Raw genomic sequence first — 23763 nt, 5'->3', positions numbered from 1 at the left:
GAGCATGGCTGTATTCTGATAAAACTTTATGGATGCCGAAATTAGAATTGTATGTAATTCTCATGTCTCATGAAATGTTATTTCATTTTTTTTCCCCCAACCATTTAAAAAGCGTAAAGACCATTCTTAGCTTGCTGACCATTACAAAAACAGGTGGCAGGATAGATTTGGCCCTTGGTTATATTTTAATGACCACTGCTCTAGATTTCATCACTTGCTTTTGTTTTTCTTTATGTCTCTTGATTGAAGAAAGGCCTGGAGAGCTGATGGATGTTCTTTGCTGGTCTGTTGGTAGGTCTATGTCTCCATAGGCCTTTCTTCTAAATGGGAAGCCTGATCAGGCATTCAGTACGTGAGTGGGCTGTGTGCATCTGTAGATTTCCAGCAGCATAGTAGTTCTTAACCTTCTTTGTGCCATGCACCCCCTTTGGCAGTCTGGTGAAGCCCATGGGCCCCTCCTCATAATAATGTTTTTAAGTGTATAAAATATGTTGGATTATAATGGAAATTGATCTTATTGAAACACAGTTATCAATATATTAAAGAACAAATGTGGTAAGAGTAATATGCTCTTTATAAATGCACTAAATAGTAAGATCCAGCGTTAGGTCTAATTATTGTAATTTTGACATAGTGATGAATATAAAAGATATTTTGAGGTCTGCAATAACTATAATATATGAAAGTGCCTGTGATTTCTAGTGGTGACAGTCGCAGCTGCTGCTAATGCTACTGTGGTTTGTTGCTGGTGTTCAAAACAGAAGAAAATGCCAAATGTCAATTTAGAGGTTGATGAAAATAATGTGTGATTTTTATTACTATCCAAGTTCATTGAATTCTATTTGTAGACCCTTGGCCATGGGCAGGGCAGGCTGGGGCCATCTCTGGACAGCAGGTTAAGAACCCTGATATAGGGTGAGTGGATAGAGTGTTTTTCTGGTGAGAGTTGCTCCCAAATGTCAGAATATGGAGGACTTCACTCTGGGGTCTTAGTACCCATACAAGAAGACTTGGCGTTCATCAGACATTTTAATACATTTCTTTAGCGAATAGCTCTCTTTTTGCCCAGGGTAAATTTTTTTTTTTTAATAAAGTTTTAAAATTTATTTATGGCTGTGTTGGGTCTTTGTTGCTGCGTGCGGGCTTTGTCTAGTTGCGGCGAGCGGGGGCTACTCTTCATTGCGGTGCACGGGCTTCTCATCGCGGTGGCTTCTCTTGCTGCGGAGCATGGGCTCTAGGCACGTGGGCTCAGTAGTTGTGGCACGTGGGCTCAGTAGTTGTGGCTCGCAGGCTCAGTAGTTGTGGAGCACGGGCCTAGTTGCTCCGCGGCACGTGAGATCTTCCTGGACCAGGGCTCAGACCCGTGTCCCCTGCATTGGCAGGCAGATTCTCAACCACTGCGCCACCAGGGAAGCCCAGCAGGCAGGTTCTTAACCGCTGCGCCACCAGGGAAGTCCCCTGCCCAGGGTAAATTTTTGTTTGACTGTATTCTGGGTTGGGGGTGGGTGGGCAGAGATAATTTGTTACAATAGCTTTGTTTGTTTTTATGTAGAATTTTAATTCATTCTCATTTATAGCCCTATTTCTCACACTGCACCCTAAGCCCAACCTCCAAATTATAACTTGCTTTTTGTTTGTCAAAAATTTGCCAGGAATTTGTTGAACTTTTCTTAATTCCTAATGAGTGTACTTCATTCCCCGTCTCCTATATACACACTATTTTAGGACTATTAATTTTTATATTTCTGTACTTTTATTTCTGTGGAATTTCAGGAGGCCATATGAGTGCTATATACTATCCTGAATCAAATGCAAGAAAATCTTTTACTTAAAAAAGAAGAAAAATACTTTATGTAGACTCCTTTATAAAACATAAAAAAGTTGTAATATCGTGTTCTTATACTTTCCAAATTATATAGAGAACAACAGACATCAAAGCAATGAGTTTATAGTTAGCTACATGAAGAAAAGTATTTAAGCAATCATTTGTATCCTGTGTATTTTGTTGCCCTCTGAAAAGAATCATATCAATTAGGAATACTTCTCTATAGTAAAACAACATAGTTGATGATTGTCCTGGTTTTACAATGTTGCCAAGTCATCTCATCTCTTCATTTAATACAAATAAGTCAGTTTTGTTACTACTTGTAGTAAAAGGGGTCTGCTTCAGTAGGCTTCCGCATCTTGTGCGGGGGAGGGAGAACACGTAATCACTCATTTGGATCCTCATAATATTTTGATTCAGATGCACTGAATAGAATTTCACGTTCAATTGAGCTAAACTTCTTGTGAGCTGTTGCATATTGAATGATTTTTTTGTTCTCCCTGTGCCTACTAAATAAAATTAAAGGCCAGAACCAAGGTAAACATAATAATTATCACAGGAGTCAGCCAACTTTTTCATAAAGGACCAGATAAGTGCATCTTTTTGACTTTGTGAGCCATATCGTCTCTGTCACAGCTAAGCAGCCATAGATAAATGAATGAATGAGTGTGACTCTTCCAGCAAAACGTTGTTTATAAAAGCAGGAGGCCAGGCCTAACCCCTGACCCGAAGCTGTTTACAAGTTTGTTCTTTGGTATGTTGGAAAAGGGTGCTCTTTTCTTGAGGACTCGGAGATGAGAAACTTGGAGGCTTCAAGACTGGATTGCTTGGTAGTCTTGTCTGGCGTAATGAAGATAAGATGTGCAGTGAAGCCCTTGTCAGGTCAGGCAACCTTCTCAGCTTGTTCGGAGTCTTTAATCAGGGGGCAAATTCATTTTCTAGGCCACAGTCAACCCTCCAGTGGTGCAGCTCCTAGCTTGGAAGTTAACCATCAAAGGTAAACCATTAAACTGGACCACCTAGTATACTTTGTGATTCTCCTTTGCTGCCTTCATCAGTTATGTGAGGGTAGATGAGACCAGGCCCAAAAGCTCTGGAGCAGGGTAATTGGCCAATTTAATGATAGACATATCATCTCTTCCTGAGATCAGAATAGGAGCCCTTTGGCAGTTGGGCTTTTTAAAAATAAACTTTTTAATTGAAATGTACTGGTTGTAGTTATACAGCTTGATACACCCGTGTCACCAAGTATAGACACCTGTGTAACCAGTACTTGGAAATTTTTATATGCAAAGTGCTTTAAGTTGTCTGCTTTGATCACCTCGGGCTGTTTCAGGGTCAGCTGCCGTACCTGAGTTCCTGTTCCAGTGGATGCCTGTGTTTGTAGCTGTCACCTTGGGGCAGCTCCAACAACAGAGTTAGAAGACTATTTCTGAAAGTAAAATTAACTTAATTACAGAGAATGAGGCAGTTCTTTCTTACTTCTTGTCATTGCTGCCACATCCTGTGCCACCAGTGCTGTGAGTTATAGGGAAAAAATAGGCTTTGGTATCTGTGATGTATCTTACTTAGTATAGCGGATTTTCGATTGGGCCATTACAGTGTACTTGTTCTTTTATGAAATGACGAGCTATTGAATTAAACCATTTAAAAGTATAGTCTATGCAAAGGGAGAAATAAAATGTGAACTATAATTCTGTAGTTCCTTTACATCAAATAATTAAGATATGGGGCTTTAGTCTTTCTTTTTTCTTTTCTTTTTTTTCTTTTATTGGGGTATAGTTGTTTTACAATGTTGTGTTAGTTTCTACCGTACAGCGTAGTGGAGTTCCCTGTGCTATGCAGCAGGTTCTCATTAGTTATCTATTTTATACAGATTAGTGTATATATGTCCATCCCAATCTCCCAATTCATCCCACCCCCCCACGGCTTTAGTCTTTCAATTCAGTAAAGTATACACAGTGTACAAATTCAGAATCTTCCCTCAAACCATCTTTAAGGAGATATATATATATATATTTTTTTTTTTTAATTCTGGAAAATTTCATATACCTAAGAACGGAAAGAATAGCATATGAAACCCCTGTGTACCCATCTCCCAACCTCAACAATGATCAATTCATGGCCAGTCTTTGCTTCTTCTTTATAACCAGATTGTTTTGAATCATGCTGGGTTTTAAAAATTGAAAATGTAATTTTCACTTAGTTTAGGCACTTTGGAAACTCTACATCACGGAAGAATTTGCAACGTAGAAAATCAAGAAGTAAGGACTATGATGTATATAGTGATAATGATATCTGCAGTCAGGAATCAGAAGATAATTTTGCTAAAGAGCTTCAACAATATATACAAGCTAAAGAGATGGCAAATGTTACTCAATCCTTACCGCTTCCTGAAGAATCTGTGAAGAAAGAGGGAGCAAAGGATACCCAGAAAGGTAAAGGTAAGAGTCCAATTATTTTATCATTTAAAGTTATCTAGAGAAGCAGTCACATTTGTCCATATATGGATGGAGGGGAGGGGTTCGCTTGCATTTTATCTCATGATAAGATCACGTTTTCCTGGATCTTTACACCAAATGTGAGCTGGTCACTTGGTGTACAAACGCTCAGTTTGCGGGAGGAGCGGAGAGTGCAGGAGGGTTTTCAAAGGACATGACTACTTTGAAAGGGAGAATGCTAAATCCCTGGCCTCAGCGTGTGTGAAGGACAGGAAGTACCTGTTTGCTGTCCTCTAAAGAAGAATGGGTTTAATTAATGTCTGGGATGGTAGTGTATCAGACTAAACTCAGAAGTATATTCTTTTAGATTACTAAAATGAAATTAAGCCACAGATATGAGAATAAATGACAATTGTAAATGAAATTCTTAATCTTCTCATTTTATTTTTTTTCCCCTCTTTAAATGTTCTTCTATTTAAAATGGATCTATAGATAAACTTAATATATATAAAATGTTTTCAGTGAGTAATCTGACAGCCATATATGAGGTCATTTAAAACATTTGAAGGTTTTACTGTTACAGTGCTATAGCAGTTCCTGCTTAGATCCATTGTACTCTGAACACTTCAAAAGGATCTGGCTGATGGCTAGCAAGATTGATTTCATGAATTATCTTGTTTTTTTCCCTAATAATACCTTATATATTTTCACAAAGAATTAATTTGGGATCCGGAATATATTAATCCAAGAGCTTCTAGAAAGACAGGTCGGCATCATCCTAGTTATTACTCTTTGAGCAGTGGAGAAGTTTTCCTGGATTATTATAGAATATACTTCTTAAGAGTAAACTGCTTTTGTACTTCTATATCATCTTTAAATTTAACTTTCTTGCTTTTAGCTGTTAAACAAAAAAATAAGAATAAAAACCTTAAAGCTGTTCACAAGAATGGTAAACAGAAGAAAATGAAGCGAAAATGGCCTGGCACTGGAGACAAAGGATCAAACGCATCCCTGAGGAACAATGGCTCACAGGAACAGGTATGAGAATATATGCCTGTCGGAGGGCACTGCCTGCCCTTGGATTTTTATCTTGCACCCCAGTGGGATCTCCTCTTACCTCCAGTGGGCTCCGTGGGTTCTTCTTTCTCACTGTTGGGCTGCCTTCACTCACACTCGTTACCTGCCAGCGCCCACTCAAGCCTTAGTGTCGTACCTGTTGCCCCTGTATACATGCACACAAGCCCCCTGATTTCTGAGGGCTGTGCAAAAACAGATTTGGGAGGCAAGGAGAATATAAGATAGCCATGAGGGCATTCCAAAGGCTACAGAGTCTTACAGAATTTCTACTCTTTTTTTTTTTTTCAGAGCTAAGGGTCTGGCTATCTATCTATCTATCTATCTATCTATCTATCTATTTATTTATTTATGGCTGTGTTGGGTCTTTGTTTCTGTGCGAGGGCTTTCTCTAGTTGCGGCAAGTGGGGGCCACTCTTCATCGCGGTGCGCGGGCCTCTCACTATTGCGGCCTCTTTGCTGTGGAGCACAGGCTCCAGACGCGCAGGCTCAGTAATTGTGGCTCACGGGCCCAGTTGCTCCGCGGCATGTGGGATCCCCCCAGACCAGGGCTCGAACCCGTGCCCCCCGCATCAGCAGGCAGATTCTCAACCACTGCACCACCAGGGAAGCCCCAGAGTTTCTACTATTAAAGTCCCTGGTCTGTTGGTTTTTGACTCCCTCTGGAAATTAAAAATGAATATTTTTGAGCTTTGACCTTATCAGACACTCCCTACCCTCCTGGAATTTTGATTTTGCTTTGTAGAAGTTCCTCTTCCTTGGTCTGCAGATGTAATCACGGTAGAACAATAAGTGACTCCTCTGGACTCTGCTTTTCTGAGGGCTTCTAAGCTGGATGGCCACCTTTTTTTTTGTTAGGATTGGTTCAGGAGGCAAGAGTTGAGGGTGGTAAAATATTAGAAATACCAAATATTATAGATTGAAATGTATTTATATAAAATCTATTTTACAAGGGAGGAATCCGAAGCCCTAGGGTTTAGGTAACTGCCTGTAGTCACAAGGGCCAAGGTAGGGCTAGACCCAGGCAGGGCTAGACCCCTTTCCTTTGGTTTTTTTTTTTTTTTTTTTAATATATATTTATTTACGTATTTATTTATTTATTTGGCTGCGCCAGGTCTTAGTTGCTTCATGCGGGATCTTTAGTTGCGGCATGTGGGCTCTAGTTCCCTGACAACCTGGGCCCCCTGCACTGGGTGCGTGGAGGCTTAACCACTGGACCACAAGGGAAGTCCCCCCCTTGCGTTTGGTTTAGATTGACTCAAATGATTATTCAGCCAAAACTGACAGCCCTGCTACATGAGGAACAAATTGTAAACATATATGTTAGAATTTAATAACATAATCAAAATAAAACCCAGAGTTAAAACTGACATATTTATTAGACACATAATTTTGATGGTGCTAAGTGGAAGTCTGACATTATTGCAAAGCAGATCACATAAATATACAGCCAGCTCCCTACTTTGTACTTAACTGAATTCCTAAGACTGTATGCGGGTATATGGTACGTAGAAGCTGTAAGTTGTACCACAAGTTAACACATTAAAAGTGATTTATGTTTCTAAAGACCTAAAATGAAATTCCCCTTTTGTTTTCATACCTTTATTGCCATTTTTGAGGGTATATTTCTAATTATGTTTGTTAATTTGAGCTCATCAGTACACTCAGTGCACACGTAGTGAGCATCTCACTGAAATGAAAGATCACACTACTCTCGGTTTACCTTATGATTTTGAGGTTTGTCCCCATTGTTCTAAAGAGCCTTGTTCTTAGGCTTCACTTTTTAATCAGAAGTAGTGGTACTTTCCTTTTAAAATTTTTTAATTAATTTTTTAAAACAAGGGCAAGGTACAGTAAAATATTCATAATGTTCAGTGATGGAATGCTGTTGAAACTGACAAAACATTCATTTTTTTCAACTGATGTACAAAAGTCCACATCTTACCTGCAGGCCAATTCAGAAGAGTTACTTTTTAATGTTTCTAAAGGTGGTTTAAAATAATTTTGTACGGCCTTCCCTGGTGGCGCAGTGGATAAGAATCTGCCTGCCAATGCAGGGGACACAGGTTTGATCCCTGGTCTGGGAAGATCCCACATGCCGTGGAGCAACTAAGCCCATGCGCCACAACTACTGAGCCTGCGCTCTAGAGCCCGTGAGCTGCAACTGCTGAAGCCCGTGTGCCACAACTACTGAAGCCCATGCGCCTAGGGCCTGTGCTGCGCAACAAGAGAAGCCACCGCAATGAGAAGCCCGTGCACTGCAATAGAGAGTAGCCCCTGCTCGACGCAACTAGAGAAAGCCTGCACGCAGCAACGAAGACCCGATACAGCCAAAAATAAATAAATAATTAATTAATTTTAAAAACTCATTTTTTTGTACAGTGGAATAAAATATTTAACTTTTTATTTCTCACATTTAGTTTTTTGTGTTTGTTTTCAAAGGATGGTAAACCTAAAGAGAAGCAGCAGCCTGTGAGAATGAGTCAGGGATTCATCAACCAACATACGGTGCAACGCCAGGGAAAACAAATTTGTAAATATTTTCTTGAAAGGAAATGTATTAAGGTATAAAAAATGTGTAAGCAAAAATATACTAAAATGTAAGCTATAGCAAAAATGTACTGAAACCAACTCCTCTTTCCATTAGACACTCCAAAAGCATACCTGTACAATTCTAGAACCGTTTCCTTCTGGAAAAGTTTCAATTAGAAAATTTTACTGAAATATTCTTTTGTGTTTAGGAAAGTAGATAATTTTTTTAAAATGCTTTGTGTTAAAAATATTAAGAACTTGACAGATTTTTAAGCAGATATATATATGTGATGTGGTTATGATAGCTCGTTAAGAATTAGACTGTACTGCTTCTAAGACTTTGTTTTCTTCTAGAATCATTAAGTTAAGTAGGAATTGTAATGACTTAACTGTGAGGAATAATGGTTTTTCCTTGTTCCTTCTTTTGGCCCAGGGAGACCAGTGTAAATTTGATCATGCTGCAGAGATAGAGAAGAAAAAGGAAATGTGTAAGTTTTATGTGCAAGGATATTGTACCAGAGGTGAAAACTGTCTATATTTGCATAATATCCTTTATCACAGGTACAGTAACTTTACTTTTCATAAACATTTACATGAATGTAAAATTTTGAGTGAAACCAGTGTTTTAGCCATGGCAAAATTACATTATCCAAGCTCAACTCAGTATTGAAGTGATTAAATTGTACAGAGATTTTTTTTCTTTTTCCCCCAAGCAGGAGTCTTTAGAAATTCTCTCAAATGCACATCCTCTCAACCTGGGTAGTGTAACAGGTTCGTGAGATCTATTCAGGTCCCAGAAAAACTTTCTCTGAATTTCTGCTGTGACATCCACTAATTGAATCTATATTCATGTAATTTACTTCATAAAAGAGGCAGGAATTGCACAGTTTGGGAGTACTCGTTTTCTGCACATTCTGTACTGTATAGAGGTTAATTGTCCCTTAATTTGAAGAATAACCCTAACTCTTCAGTGTAAATGGTCTAGACATGTTGTAAAAATACGAACATAAACATTTTAGGGTAATTGGATATTTGATCAACACAAAAGTTGTTTTCCTTCAGTCATTCAATACAAGAAATCGCAAATTCTAACTTGAGAAATTTTTCCTAGAAAACAATTTCGAAGCTGTATAAATTGATCCTATTTTATACAAGCCTAATATATGAAGGATCCAGATTTGTAAGACATATCATTGTCATTGACTTTAATCCCCCCACTGCAAAAGAATGCTTTAAAAATAATCCCATTTCTCAAAGTATTTAAAATACACATCCCTCTCTTAATATCAGTGAAATATAGCTGTAGTTTATTTTAAGAATGGATATGAAGGAAAAAAGTGTCCTGTGATAGCCAAAAAACTTCATAATCATCCTAAAATTAGATTTTTCTTATAACCCAGTTAATAATTTACTGTTTCATATTTTAAATAGAGAATTTGTTTCTACTAGTAGAAAACAACTTTACGTAGGAAAAATAAAGTTACTAAATTAATAACAAATTATTTTAGTTGGATTACAGTTGTTCTTTTCCTTAACATTTGGGTTAACATGAGTATCCTTGCAAGTTTTACCATACAGGAGCAAAATGTTATCAGGGAGAATATTGCAAGTTTTCACATGATCCACTGACTGCTGAAACACAAGAACTGTTGGCTAAAGTAAGTACAATTTTAATATTTGTTTTTCTTTCTTTTTTTTTTTTTAATTAATTAATTTATTTATTTATTCATTTTTGGCTGTGTTGGGTCTTAGTTGTGGCACACGGGCCCAGCCACTCCGCGGCATGTGGGATCTTCCCGGACCGGGGCACGAACCCGTGTCCCCTGCATTGGCAGGCGGATTTCCAACCACTGCGCCACCAGGGAAACCCCTGTTTTTCTTTTTTAAAGAATACATTTGAACTAAGGGTGGAATTTGAAAAGACACTCACAGTTCCTTAAGGAGAGTGCCTCATAGGGTAGCATATGGGTTATATTAGGACTGATAATCTAAGGATTTACTTCAGTTTAGAAAATTCATTTGTATATTTTTCCTTATAGCTTAAAGGAAAATTTATACTTACTGCTGGTGTAAGTTGGAATGTTCTTAAAACCTTCAGTGTAGTTAGCAACCTTAGTGGCTAAGTTAACCAAAGGAAAACAAAGCAAATAGGAGAAATAGTACTCCTGTTATACTCTTAGAAGGAAAGTTAAGGATCATTGGTTGATAAATATTTTAGGGTTACATCAAAACATACTTAAGTAGTTATTTCAAAGTTTTCTTCAAATATTCTTTCAGATGTAAGAAAAGATAATGGAAAAATAATAGTCGTTTATGTTCTTTCGTTTCCCATGTGTTAGTTGGAGCTAGTCTCTTCAAAATTAAACTGAAATATAAGTGAAAATAAAAGATTCTTTTAAAACCAAACCATTCCTTCTTGTGGCAGAAGTTCCCTTGACTATATGCAAATATTTGAAAGTCAAAGGTCCTTGTTTCTGGATATGTTTAATTGTGAAATATGAAGGGTTACCCTGGAATTAGAAATTATACCAAATATTTGGTTGTTTATTAGCATGAATGTATGTGGAAAAAATGATAAATATAAAAGTCATTTTCCAGTTCCCCTTATAGTAAATATTATTAGATGACTACTAGGATGAATATTATTGGAATCTTTAGAAAATTACAAGAGTATGATGATGTACCTGAATTTAATGCATACAAATGATTGTGTGATTTTTTTCCCCCATATTAGGTTTTGAATCCTGAAAAGAAGTCATCATGAAAATAAGAGACATAAAAAGGTAAAATTAATGATTTAACCTTTTTTCCCCCTCTGAAATGTCTCTAGAAATTGGCATGGGGACATAGGCCTTTTTACATTTCTCAAATAGAAGTCTTTTACTCTCCTACCCCACTAAAAACTTATAAAGTATTTGATACGTATAAATAGATACATATGTGGATCTCCATGGACCTGCTTCCCTTTCTGGATTTGTCACTGTCTTTTTGTATTTTTATTCTTCTGTTTTGTTTCTTTGTAAATTTACCAAATGTGTATGATTCACCAAATATTATATTTAGTTTTGCTTGAGTTTGGATATTAAACAGTATCATATTCTATACTTACTGGTGACTTGCTATTTTTCACTCAGCATTATGCTTGTAAGATTCATTCATGTATATGCATGCAGCTGTCATTCATTTTTACTCTTGTATAGCATTTATTCTATGAATATGTTACAAATTATTTAGTCATTCTACTATTGACGGACATTGAGGTTATTTTCAATTTTTAAAATATAAACTGTTACTATAAATAACTGTTTTACATGTCTTCTGATGAAAATGTGTGTGAGTTGTCCTGAGTGTACCAAGGAATAGAATTGTTGTATCATCTTAAAACTTAAGATAATACCAATCTTTACTGAAGTACTTATAACAGTTTTTATTGCCATCAACTGTGTAAAAGAATTTCTGTTGCTCCCCACTCACTAATGCTTTATATTGTCGTGACTTTAAATGTTTTGGCCAATTTGGTGGGTGTAAAAATGGTGCCGCATAGCTTTATTTTCATAAAGTTCAGCATTTTTTCTTATACTTACTGGCTTTTGAGCTTCATCTCCGGTGAAATGCCATTAATGTCTTTTGCCTATGTTTCTATTGGGCTGATTGTCCTTTATAAATTGATTTTTATATATAAATTGTTTGTGACGTATGTGTGACAAGTCTTCTCCCATTTTGTGGGCTGTCTTTTCACTTTTTTAAAGGCGTTTCAGTGAGCAGAATTACTTGTTTTGGCAATCTTTTTCTTTATGGTAGGTTTTGTGTTTTGTGTCTTGCCTAAGAAATCCTTCCCTAGCATGAGGCTGTAAAGTACTTAAATTTTTTTTAGGTTTTTGTAGTTTTGCTTTTTACATTTATGTTTTAATCCTTTGGAAATTCTATCAGTTAACAGTTGTCACAATAATGGTGTTTAAAACCAACCACAAGACTCTCAGTAGCATATAAAAATAAACATTTCTTTTTCCATGCATCTGCAGATTGGCTGGGAATAGGTTGATACAGGCTGCCTCTGGCTGGGTTGGTTGTGCTTCATAAAGCAGAACCACTGGGATGATTCTGCCCTACATTTGTCTCACTCTCCTCCTGGGACCAAGGGGCTAGCTGGGGCATGTTTTTCTCATGGCATTGGCAGAAGGACAAGAGGGCAAGGTCCTGTTTGTATCACATCACGTTTACTTACAACCCATTGACCAAAGTAAGTCACATAGCCAAGCCCAAAGTCAGGGAGTAGGAAAGTATACTCTACTTTCTGTACTTTCCATGTGGGAGGAATTGCTAAATGACATGAAAATTTTTCTGAAGGGACCTTGAGGGAATTATGCTAAGCAGAATAAGTCAGAGAAAGACAAATACCGTTACGATTTCACTTATGTCTAAAAAACAAAACAAATGGACAAATAAAACCAAACCAAAATCATAGATACAGAGAACAGAGAGTGGTGGTTACCAGAGGGGATGGGGATTGGGCAGTGGGTGAAACAGGTGAAGAAAGGGGTCAAGAGGTACAGACTTCCAGCAATAAAATAAATAGGTCATGGGGCTGTAGTGTACGGCATGGTGACTATAGTCAGTAATGTTGTAGAGCATACTTGAAAGTTGCTGAGAGAGTAAATCCTAAAAGTTAAGTATGTATGGTGTTAGGTGGTAACTAGTCTTATTGTAACAGTCATTTCTCAATCTATACAAATACTGAGTTATGTTGTACACCTAAAGCCAATGTAATGTTATATGTCAATAATACCTCAATAAAACAAATTTTTAATGACACGAAAAAGAGGGCAGCTGTGGGTATAGGGAAAAGGGAAGAATTAAGACTAATTGATTTTTTTTTTTTTTTAAACAGTGTGCTATAGCGACTTGATTTTCTTTTTTTTCCCCATATGGATAACCAATCTCCCAGAACCATTCAACTGAAAAGACTGCCCTTTCCCCACTGATTTGTAATGCCCCCTCTGGTACATATCGAGTTTCCTTCAAACAGGGGTCTATTTCTGGGGTCTCTGTTCTGTTCCTTTTGTCTTTCGCTCTAGTACTCTGCTGCCTTAATTACTGGAGCTTTGTTGGATTTTGATATAGTTTGATAATTTTTCTAATGTTGTTCTTCAGGAGCACCTTGACTATTTTGGACCCTTTTACTTTGTTAGTTTTTTTAAAAACAGCTTTATTGAGGTATGATTTATATATCACTTGTTTTAAGTGTATAATTCAATATTATTTGGTAAATTTACAGAGTTGCATAGCATCACAAAATCTAGTTTTAGAAGGTTTTTGACACCCCCAAAAGATTCCTTTTACCCATTTGCGGTCACTTCCCAATCCCACTGATGAATTTTATAGATTTGCCTTTTCTGGGTATTTCATATAAATTTCAACATGTGGTCTTTTTTTGTTTTTGGTTTTGTTTTGTTTTTTTTTATTTTTGGCTGAGTTGGGTCTTCTTTGCTGCGTGTGGGCTCTCTATAGTTGCGGTGCGCAGGCTTCTCGTTGCAGTGGCTTCTCTTGTTGCGGAGCATGGTCTCTAGGTGTGTGGGCTTCAGTAGTTGTGGCACACAGGCTCAGTAGTTGTGGCTCACGGGCTTAGTTGCTCTGCGGCACGTGGGATCTTCCCGGACCAGGGCTCAAACCCGTGTCCCCTGCCTTGGCAGGTAGATTCTCAACCACTGCGCCACCAGGGAAGCCCCAGCATGTGGTCTTTTGCTTCTGGCTCTTTTCATATAGTATAATGGTTTTGAGATTCATCAGTGCTTTAGCATATATCAGTGATTTTTTAAAAAAATAATTGCTCCATTATTCCATTGTATGGATATACCACTTTTTTTTTATCCTTTCACCAATTGATAGATATTTGTGTTATTTCCAATTTTTAGTTATTATGAATAATTCTGCTGTGAGCATTTGTGTGTGAATCTTTGTGTTGTGGACATACTTTTTTTTTTTGGAAAATGAGAATTCTAATACATTGTCAAAATATGCCTTGGGGATATCACAGAAAATCAATGTTACGACGCTACCAAATGCATAAATGAATATTCAATTGAGGAACTTCTCATCTAAGGACTTTTTTCCCTTTTGGTGGTACAATTAGGAACAAGTGGGTTTTGTGGAACTTTTTGGTGCTGGTGGGGTGGCTGTCAATTCAGGGTAGATTTGGACCTGTGTTAATTTGAAGTACTTTTTCATTTCCTCAAGCAGGGATGACTTATTTCTAGGTCATGGGATCAAGAGGTGACTACTTGAGATCACAGAAAACCTTAGGTTGCATCAAGGAAGTATTGGTAGGAGGAAGAATCAGGATGAGCTTATTATTAGCTGTGCGGACATTTTTATTTATCTTGAGTAGGTTACTACTTTAGTGGAATTTCTGGGTCTGACAGTAAATACATGTTTAACTTTTTAAGAACTGCCACATTGTTTTACAAAGTGGATGCATCATTTTACATTCCAGACAGCAGTGTAGGAGGATTTTAGTTTCTTCACATCCTCACCAATGCTTGTTATTGTCAGCTGTTTTGATTATAGCTTTTCTGTTAGGGGTGAGCTGGAATCTCATTGTAGTTGTAATCTGCATTTTTCTAATGACTAATGGTGTTGAGCATCTTTTCATGTGCTGTTAGTGGATTCAGATCTTTGCCCATTTTTTAATTGGGTTGTAAGCTTATAATTGAGTTGTAAGAGTTCTTTATATATGTTGGATACAAATCCTTTATCAGATATATAATTTGCAAATATTTTGCCTCAATCTGTGGCTTTGTCTTTTTGTCCCAATTTGTGCTTGCCTTTTAAAAAGTGTCTATTGAAGCATGAACGTTTTCATTTTGTTGTAGTACACTGTATCAGTTTTTTTTGTCACGGATCATGCTTTTGGTGTTTCATCTAAAAATTCTTTGTCTAATCCAAGGTCACAAGATTCACTTTTATGTTTTCTTCTAAATTTTTTTTAATAGTTTTAGCTCTTATATTTATGTCTGTGATTCATTTTGAGTTAATTTTTGGGAATGGTGTGAGTTAGGATCCAAATTTTTGTTTTGCATATAGATATCCAATTGTTCCAGCAAGCATTTTAAAAAAAACTACCCTTTCCCCACTGAGTTGCCTTGGCACCTTTGTCAAAAACCAGTTGAACTAAATGTAAGGATTTATTTCTGGGCTCTCAGTTGTGTTCTCTTTTTTTTTTTTTTTTAATAATTTTTTTTTTTAATTTTTATTTATTTATGGCTGTGTTGGGTCTTCGTTTCTGTGCGAGGGCTTTCTCTAGTTGTGGCAAGCGGGGGCCACTCTTCATCGCAGTGCGCGGGCCTCTCACTATCATGGCCTCTCTTGTTGCGGAGCACAGGCTCCAGATGCGCAGGCTCAGTAGTTGTGGCTCACGGGCCTAGTTTCTCCGCGGCATGTGGGATCTTCCCAGACCAGGGCTCGAACCCGTGTCCCCTGCATTGGCAGGCAGATTCTCAACCACTGCGCCACCAGGGAAGCCCTCCAGTACAATTTTAAATAAAAGTAGTGATAGTGCAGTTTTGTCCTAGATGTTAAAGGGACTGCTGTTAATACTTCCTCAATTGACTGCAATCTTTGCTGTGATTTTCTGGTAGATGCTCTTTATCAGATTAAGGAAATTCTCTTCAAATTGTAGTTTGATAAAAGTTTTAGAGATTTTTGTTTCTTTGTTTTATAATCGTGAATAGATGTAGATGTTGGATTTTTTGGAATTCTTTTGAGATAAGCACGAGTTTTTCTATTCTGCTGTGACGAATTATATCTATGGATTTAGAAATGTTAAGCTACCCTTGCATTCCTGAGATAAACAAAATTTTCTAATTTAAATTAAAAATTTTTGAATGTTTTGACATAATCATGATATTCTCTTTTCTTCTTAATATCTGTAGCATCTGAAATTATAGCTGCCTTTTTATTCCTTATATTGATTATTTGTGCCTTTTATTCTTTTTTTTAATAAATTTATTTATTTTATTTATTTACTTTTGGCTGCCTCTGTTTCTTTGTTGCTGTGTGTGGGCTTTCTCTAGTTGTGGCAAGCGGGGCCACTCTATGTTGCAGTGCGCGGGCTTCTTATTGCAGTGGCTTCTCTTGTTGCGGAGCATGGGCTCTAGGCACGAGGGCTTCAGTAGTTGTGGCACACGGGCTCAATAGCTGTGGCTCGCAGGCTCTAGAGTGCAGGTTCAGCAGTTGTGGCACACAGGCTTAGTTGCTCCGCAGCATGTGGGATCTTCCTGAACCAGGGCTCAAACCCGTGTCCCCTGCATTGGCAGGCGGATTCTTAACCACTGCACCACCAGGGAAGCCCCTTTTATTCTTCTTGATCAACTTCTCTGGAGGTTTAACAGTTCTGTTATCCTTTATAAAGAACCAACTTTGCTTTTGTTAATTCTGTTTTATATTAATCTTCCATTCCATTAATTTCTGTTCTTTATTATAGCATTGATTTTACATTCTTCGAGCTTATTTTGCCCAAAAATTGATTGTTTCCTTTTCTAATACATACATCTAAACCTATAAATTTCTCTCAATGTACTATTTGATTTATATCTTAGAAGTTTGTTTCATTAAATATTTTTTATCAAGGTAGTATATTTAGATAGTTTTAAAAGTCATGTAGTTTTACAAGGATTATCATGGAAAAATAGCAAATTGGTAGTCTTTCATTTCATGATTATTTCTGTAGATGCTGAAAAGACTTCCTCCAAAATTCAATGCTTGTTTCTTATTTGAAAATAAATACTTGAGAAGATAGGACTGGATGGATGCTTTTTTTTCCTAAATTGTGGTAAAATACACATAACATATTTACCATCGTAACCATTTTTAAGTGAATGATTCACTGGTATTTGAGTACAGGCATATTGTTGTGCAACTATCGCCACCATGCATCTTGCAAAACTGAAACTTCATACCCATTGAAGAAGAACTCCCCATTTCACCCTTCCCCAGACCCTTGGCAATCACCATTTTACTTTCTGTCTTTATGATTTTTGACTACTCTCAAGGTACCTCTTGTAAGTGGAATCATACAGTATTTATCTTTTCGTGACTGACTTATTTCACTTAATGTGTATCTTCAAGGTTCATCCATGTTGTAGCATATTTCAGAATTTCAATCCTTTTTTAAGGCTGAATAATATTCCATTGTATTGGGACTTCCCTGGCGATCCCGTGGTTAAGACTCTGCACTCCCAACGCAGGGGGTGCGGGTTCGATTCCTGGTCGGGGAACTGAGATCCCACATGCTGCATGGCGCAGCCAAAAAATTAAAAAAAAAAAATTCCATTGTATGTATCTACCACATTTTGCTTAACCACCCATCTGTCAATGGTTACTTGGGTTGCTTCCATTTTTTAACTATTGTGAATAATGCTGCTGTGACCATGGATGTGCAGATATCTTTTTGAAACCTTGCTTTCAATTCTGAGTATATACCCAGAAGCGAAATTGCTGGATCCGTTAGAATAGAATAGAATAGAATGTGATAATTCTATTTTGAATTTTTTGAGGAACCGCCATACTGTTTCCCAAGAGGCTGTACCATTTTTACATTTCCACCAACAGTACACAAAGTTCCAATTTCTCCCATTCTCATCAACACTTGCTATTTTCAATTGTTTTGATAGTAGCCTACCTAATGGGTATAAAAGGTGATTATCTCATTGTAGTTTTGATTTGCATTTCCCTAATTAGTGATGTTGAACACCTTTTCATGAATATTCTTTTACGTGAAAGAATAACTCAGGGACAGGGACTTCCCTGGTGGTACAGTGGTTAGGAATCCACCTGCCAGTGCAGAGGACACGGGTTTGATCCCTGGTCTGGGAAGATCCCACATGCCGTGGAGCAACTAAGCCCGTGTGCCACAACTACTGAGCCTGTGCTCTAGAGCCCACGAGCCACAACTACTGAGCCTGCACACCTGGAGCCTGTGCTCTGCAACAAGAGAAACCACTGGAATGAGAAGCCCGCACACCACAGTGAAGAGTGGCCCCCGCTCAACAGAACCTAGAGAAAGCCCGCGTGCAGCAACGAAGACCCAACACAACCAAAAAAAGAAAAAAGAAAAAAAAAAAAACTGAGGGGCAAACTGGTTTTTTCAGATGTGGATGTTTGGCAGGTAGATTTTCACAAATGAATGGAGTGACCCTGTCTTTTCAAGAAAAACAACTGAAAGTATATGTTATTGATGATAAAGTTCTGGCTTTTGAGCAAAAATTACAGTTTAGCAACATTTGATCTGCCTCTGTGAGCTTGAAAGCTTTCCTGTACTTAAAGACTTTTTGGTAAGATTGATTGGTGATGATATTAAAGAATGTGATTCTTAAAATGGTATAGAATGAAGCATTTGAAAGATCTGCATAAATGAGTAAGGTAATATTTTCCAAATAAATAATGCATGATATTATAAAATATGCTTGTGTAAAATATACATCCAACCTACAATGTATATTAATAGATTTTAATGTAACAGTACAGAAAATTTCTTGATGTGGTTTCAGATTCTACATTGCAGCCAGAGATTTGTTTGCATTTGCTTTTAATATTCATTTGCCCATCATTTTATTTTTAGCTTTTCTGAGTCAGTTTTAGGTTTGTTTCTTTAATAGTGCATATAGTTGGGTTTTGCTCTGTGAGCCAAACCAGAAATCCATTTTTTTCTTTTGGTAAGTGAATTAATCCGTTCACATTTATTGAAATGACGGAATGTTTGATTTATAGTTACTATGTATATTATGTATATTATGTTATCTCTGTGATGGTTTTTCTTTTTTTTGCTCTTTGTTTTACTTTCTTCATCTAATTTTTATTCTTTTTCTTTTTCCACTTTTGTCCAATTACCCTTATTAAGTTTCCATTCAAATCTGGTCTGTATTATAGTCTTCATTTTTGATGTGATTACTATTTCTTCTGTCATTTCTGGGGTCAGTCAACTCTTGTTTCATTACTTCCTTTTTTTTTTTTTTAATCTTTATTGGAGTATAATTGCTTTACAATGGTGTGTTAGTTTCTGCTTTATAACAAAGTGAATCAGCTATACATATACATATATCCCCATATCTCCTCCCTCTTGTGTCGCCCTCCCATCCTCCCTATCCCACCCCTCTAGGTGGTCACAAAGCACGGAACAGATCTCCCTGTGCCATGCAGCTGCTTCCCACTAGCTATCTATTTTACATTTGGTAGTGTATATATGTCCATGCCAGTCTCTCACTTCGTCCCAGCTTACCCTTCCCCCTCCCCACGTTCTCAAGTCCATTCTCTATGTACGTCTACGTCTTTATTCCTGTCCTGCCCCTAGGTTCTTCAGAACCTTTTTTTTTTTTTAGATTCCATATATATGTGTTAGCGTACAGTATTTGTTTTTCTCTTTCTGACTTCCACAGACCCTAGGTCCATCCACCTCACTACAAATAACTCAATTTCATTCTTTTTTTATGGCTACTTCCATTTTTTTTGTTCAGTTTTGGACTTAGTTTTTGAATTTCAATTCAAATTGTTGTTGTTTTTTTTTCATATACCTAAATTGGGATATTTAATTCAGTTTGGATTTTTGTGTTAGTTTTCTTCTGTGCATGTTTTTTTTGGTGGAGTCGGTAGCTAAGTTGGTAATTTTTACCAGCTCATGTGTTTTTGGTTTCTCTTTTCTTCTGTAGCTATGTATGGATGAAGAGTGCTTGTGTCTGCCTGTTCAAGACTATTCAAGACTTGATTTGGAGTGGTTTACAAGATTCCTCATTTAAAGCGCCCTCTTGTGTCATTACAGTAATGTGTGACTCTTCAGTGGGTGGCACCGAGGGACAGAATGTAGTGTCTAAGTGAAGGGTTGGTCTTCACCAAGATGGTTCCAGCCATTGAAACATATGTGAAACATATGGGAGGAGCATATGTGACAGAGATGCTGGCTGGTGCGTAAATGTTGTGGTAGTAGATTGCAGAAGTCTCTTCTGATTGATTGTGTTTTCTCAGTAAAATAGGAGAAAGGTTAGGCTGAGTGAGGATGGAAGAGAGAAAACTACTAGGTTCCACTAGGAAGACATTGGGATAATAGACAATGAATATACAGCTAGATCTTTTCATGTCATTAAATACATTCACAACATATTTTTATTGTTTGCTCACAGTTCTGTTTTATGGCTTAAATTATGGTTCTGTGATTTTTTAAAACCAGTTTCCTATTGTTGAACAAAAAAGTTGTTTCTGATTTCTTACTGTTATAAATAAAATGGAACAGTGTCTCTTGCTATACCATTCCTAAACCTGGAGTTCTTAAGTTTTGTTTTTTTTTTTTAATTTTATTTATTTATGGCTGTGTTGGGTCTTCGTTTCCGTGTGAGGGCCCTCTCCAGCCGTGGCAGGCGGGGGCCACTCTTCACTGCGGTGCGCAGGCTCAGCAATTGTGGCTCACGGGCCCAGTTGCCCCGCGGCACGCGGGATCCTCCCAGACCAGGGCTCGAACCCGTGTCCCCTGCATTGGCAGGCAGACTCTCAACCACTGCGCCACCAGGGAAGCCTGAGTTCTTAAGTTTTTTGTTGTTAAAATATAAGAATGGTTATCTTTCTCATTGGTTCATAAACTATAGTCAGATTATACACTTGTAGAACATAAATTTTAGGAGTGTGGTAATATCTTTAATATAATATTCCAATACAAAATTTTCCAAGCATGAATAATAAGATTCTAAATATGTACTTTTATATAGTGGTATGATTATTATTAGAAAAATGAAATTGAAACTATTATCATAATATTGTTTTATTGCTGGGAAAAATAATAGCATCACTAACTTGCTGTATACATCAGAGTCCACCAAAGTTAGTGACGCTTCTTAGCAAAGTCTTGTCTGAAAATATGAGTCAGAATTATTTTGGTTGTAACCTAATCCCACAAAAGCAAGAAAGGGAATTGCTTATACTCAAGCAAAGGTATATCAGACAAGACCTGGGAAAGGAAGAAACAACGATGGATCCTGGGCCCTTAGCATCAGGAGTGTGTGAGCTGAGAGTGAGTCATCTCTCAGCGCCCATTGCAGTCTTCCATGTTCACTCCATGGCTGTGATAGGAAGGAGGGAAAGGTAATGCACTAGAATCGTCCAGAGGAAGTCACAGGGGAGAGGGGCTGAGTTGATGCTTTAAGAGGGTTCATTACAAGAAGCTTCAATAATTTAATGAAATTGTGCAAGGGAGTGGTTATACTACCTGTAGAATTGATACTTCATGTCTTCTTTAAAGATCACATACAGTTTAAAGGAATTCAAGATCTTGTCATAGGGCACAATTGTAGAAGGTACATTTTATGGCCAACCTGTACGTAAGCTAACACTGGCTGACATAAAGTTTATGTATAAGAAAAAAGTAATTCTTATATTCCAAGAGGCGCAGTACCCATCTCACCTGTAAACTTAAAAGACCAAGCAGAGATTTGAGGGAGTGAGAATCAGAGAAGTTTAAATAGCTACAACTATCATTATTTTGAAGAGGCAAACATCGCTGTGTCAGTGAAATCTCTTAACTTGTGTTAAATCAAGTTGAGGGAGAGACGTTTTCCCTCAGATGTGCCCTGTGCACCTAAAGCAGCTATCAGGCTGTGGGTCTCTAGTCTGTGGGTTATTACAGCCCTTTCCAACTGGACTCCAGCCTCCAATTTCCACTTTCTTCTCTACAATTCTCTAAAGAGAGCTTTTCCTTAGAGCAGATTTCCCAATGTCCTGCTTCAGTCATGCCTCCACTGTGTTGTACCTTGAATCAGGATCTGTTTGTCTGCCTGGTTGTAAGTGCTCTGAAGTCTGGCCATCTCGGCCGTACGAGGCTGTAGTGCCCATTGGCCTCTGCTCCTCTCTGCTCCCTTGGGTTTCCTCTTGTGAAGTAAATCTCACTGACCCTTGATGCAGCTCCAAGCAAGTATGAGTATAATAATACCATAGTTAAAAAAAAATCTGAACCAGAGGAAATATAAGCAAGAAAGTTGTAATGGGGAAAGCTGTACATGGATTTACATGTCATTTGGTCGGCATGGTTCTCATGGCTGTATTAAATTTATCTCTGATCTTTTTTAAAATTCTTTTGGCTGCACTGCGTGGCATGCAGGATCTTAGTTCCCCGACCAGGGATTGAACCCATGCTCCCTGCAGTCGGGGCATGGAGTCTTAACCACTGGACCACCAGGGAAGCCCTATCTCTGATCTTTTTTGGAGCCAAAACAAAAAGGATGAAGTGGGTATCTATTTACCTCTCATTTTCAGAAAAGAGGGAGGGTGCAAAGCCTAACTCTTCTAATAATACTTTCATAAAAACGGTTCTTACGTAGGTCTTCATTATGGAAATCACTGAGTAGAATGGAGAGAATTCTTATTTCTAAGATTCTTTGTGACAGGTTTCATATGACTTTTTTACGGTCAGTTACTGAAAGCCACGTGACAGCAAAACTCAATTTTTGTCATTTGGTAAGAGAATATAAGTCAAGTATATAGTCTTCCAGTGTGGTAACTTGATCTAGTTGTAGACGTCAGGAATTCAGGCGCAGAGGTATTGAATGACCTGCTGCTCCCTGTCTTAATAGGATTCCTGACCTCCAGCACAGGTACCTCAGTTCACTGACTAGTTTTAATAAACATAACCATTGAGAGGTTAAAAAAATATTGATGCCTGAGGCCCACTCCCAGAAATTGTGATTTTGGGGAGTTTGGGGGGAAGCCTGGGATGTGGACATGAGATTTTTCAGTAGTTCCCAGATGATTCTACATACGGCTGTTGAAAACCACTGGTCTCAACAACTAATGGAAGTGCCATTCTTCTTGCCAGTAATTGGTTTAAGCTTGAAATACGAATTCATGTCCTCTGGTGTGCTGGAAAAGCTAACATCTCTTGAGATAGACAGGAAGAGGTTAGACGTTGCCATGTCTAAATAGACTCCCAGAACTGATGCAGCTGTCTTAGGGACCTCAAGGGGAGCCAGCTAAGCAGCTGAAGATGACAGAGGAAAGAGATGGGAAGAAGCTGGGTCCGTGAGAACAGCTGAACCATGGAATTCACCACTCTTAGGAGATAGCCAACCTTCAGATCTCATGTTATGCCACATGAAATCATATATTCTCCTTACTGTTTAAGCCATTTTGATTTGGGCTTTATGTTACTTGCAGCCAAAGGCAGGCTAATACATGTGAGCCAAGAATAAGCTACTTTTGTCCATCCAAAGGCCATGGGTCCCCACTCACTGCCTTCTTCACCGGAGGCTGTATTCACCTTCTGGGCTCCTGCAGGCAGCACACAGTAAGAAACGAGTGTATTTATTTTTGTGGTCGACATCTCTGAAATTGGGACGTACTTTACAGTTGATAGAATATCACATTTTCATTGGCAGGTTATTTTTTCTTATTGGTACATTAAAAATGGTGGCTCTTATTAAGCTACTGACATTTAGATTTGGTTGAATGTAATTTTTAAATGAAATTATATATATAGGCAAAAATTTACTGTGAAATATAATTTGTTATGGGATTTATTTTGGATTAATGAATTATGAAAACATAAAAAGGTTTTTAATGAAAACGAGTGATTCCCTGTATCCTCCCTTTTTCCCACCCCCTTTGTGGGAGGTAGAATTCTAAGACGGCTCCCAAGATTCCTCGTCCCCAGTGAACACGGCCTGTATAACCTGCTCCCTTTGAGTGTGAGCATTACTGTGAGTAGGATGGACTTCACTCCCATGGTTAACTTACATTATATGCCAAAGATGAAGTGGTTTTTACCTTTGGTGTAACTAAGATCTCAAATCAGTTGATTCTGAGTTAATCAAAAGGGAGATGATCCCAAGTGGAACCTAACTAATCAGATGAATCCTTAGAAGA

General features: G+C 37.8%; 1 protein-coding gene across 6 annotated transcripts in view; it reads left to right on the top strand.

Moving 5' to 3' along the window:
• Positions 1-23763, top strand: part of ZC3H8 (zinc finger CCCH-type containing 8) — a 201721-nt gene that overhangs the window by 8604 nt on the left and 169354 nt on the right. The window contains exons 2-8 of one of the 6 annotated variants that reach the window (XM_082426872.1): positions 4037-4269; positions 5165-5304; positions 7783-7905; positions 8306-8419; positions 9423-9530; positions 10607-10655; positions 19572-20174. In XM_082426872.1, the coding sequence (XP_082282998.1) occupies positions 4037-4269; positions 5165-5304; positions 7783-7905; positions 8306-8419; positions 9423-9530; positions 10607-10636 (748 nt within the window). In that variant the 3' untranslated portion in view covers positions 10637-10655; positions 19572-20174. The other 5 variants (XM_082426871.1, XM_082426869.1, XM_082426868.1 and 2 more) reach the window with 5 other exon arrangements.

The sequence above is a fragment of the Balaenoptera physalus genome (assembly GCF_965194825.1).
Source record: "Balaenoptera physalus genome assembly, chromosome: 15".
NCBI classification, from domain to species: Eukaryota; Metazoa; Chordata; class Mammalia; order Artiodactyla; family Balaenopteridae; genus Balaenoptera; species Balaenoptera physalus.
This window is presented reverse-complemented; position numbering and strand designations above follow the sequence as displayed.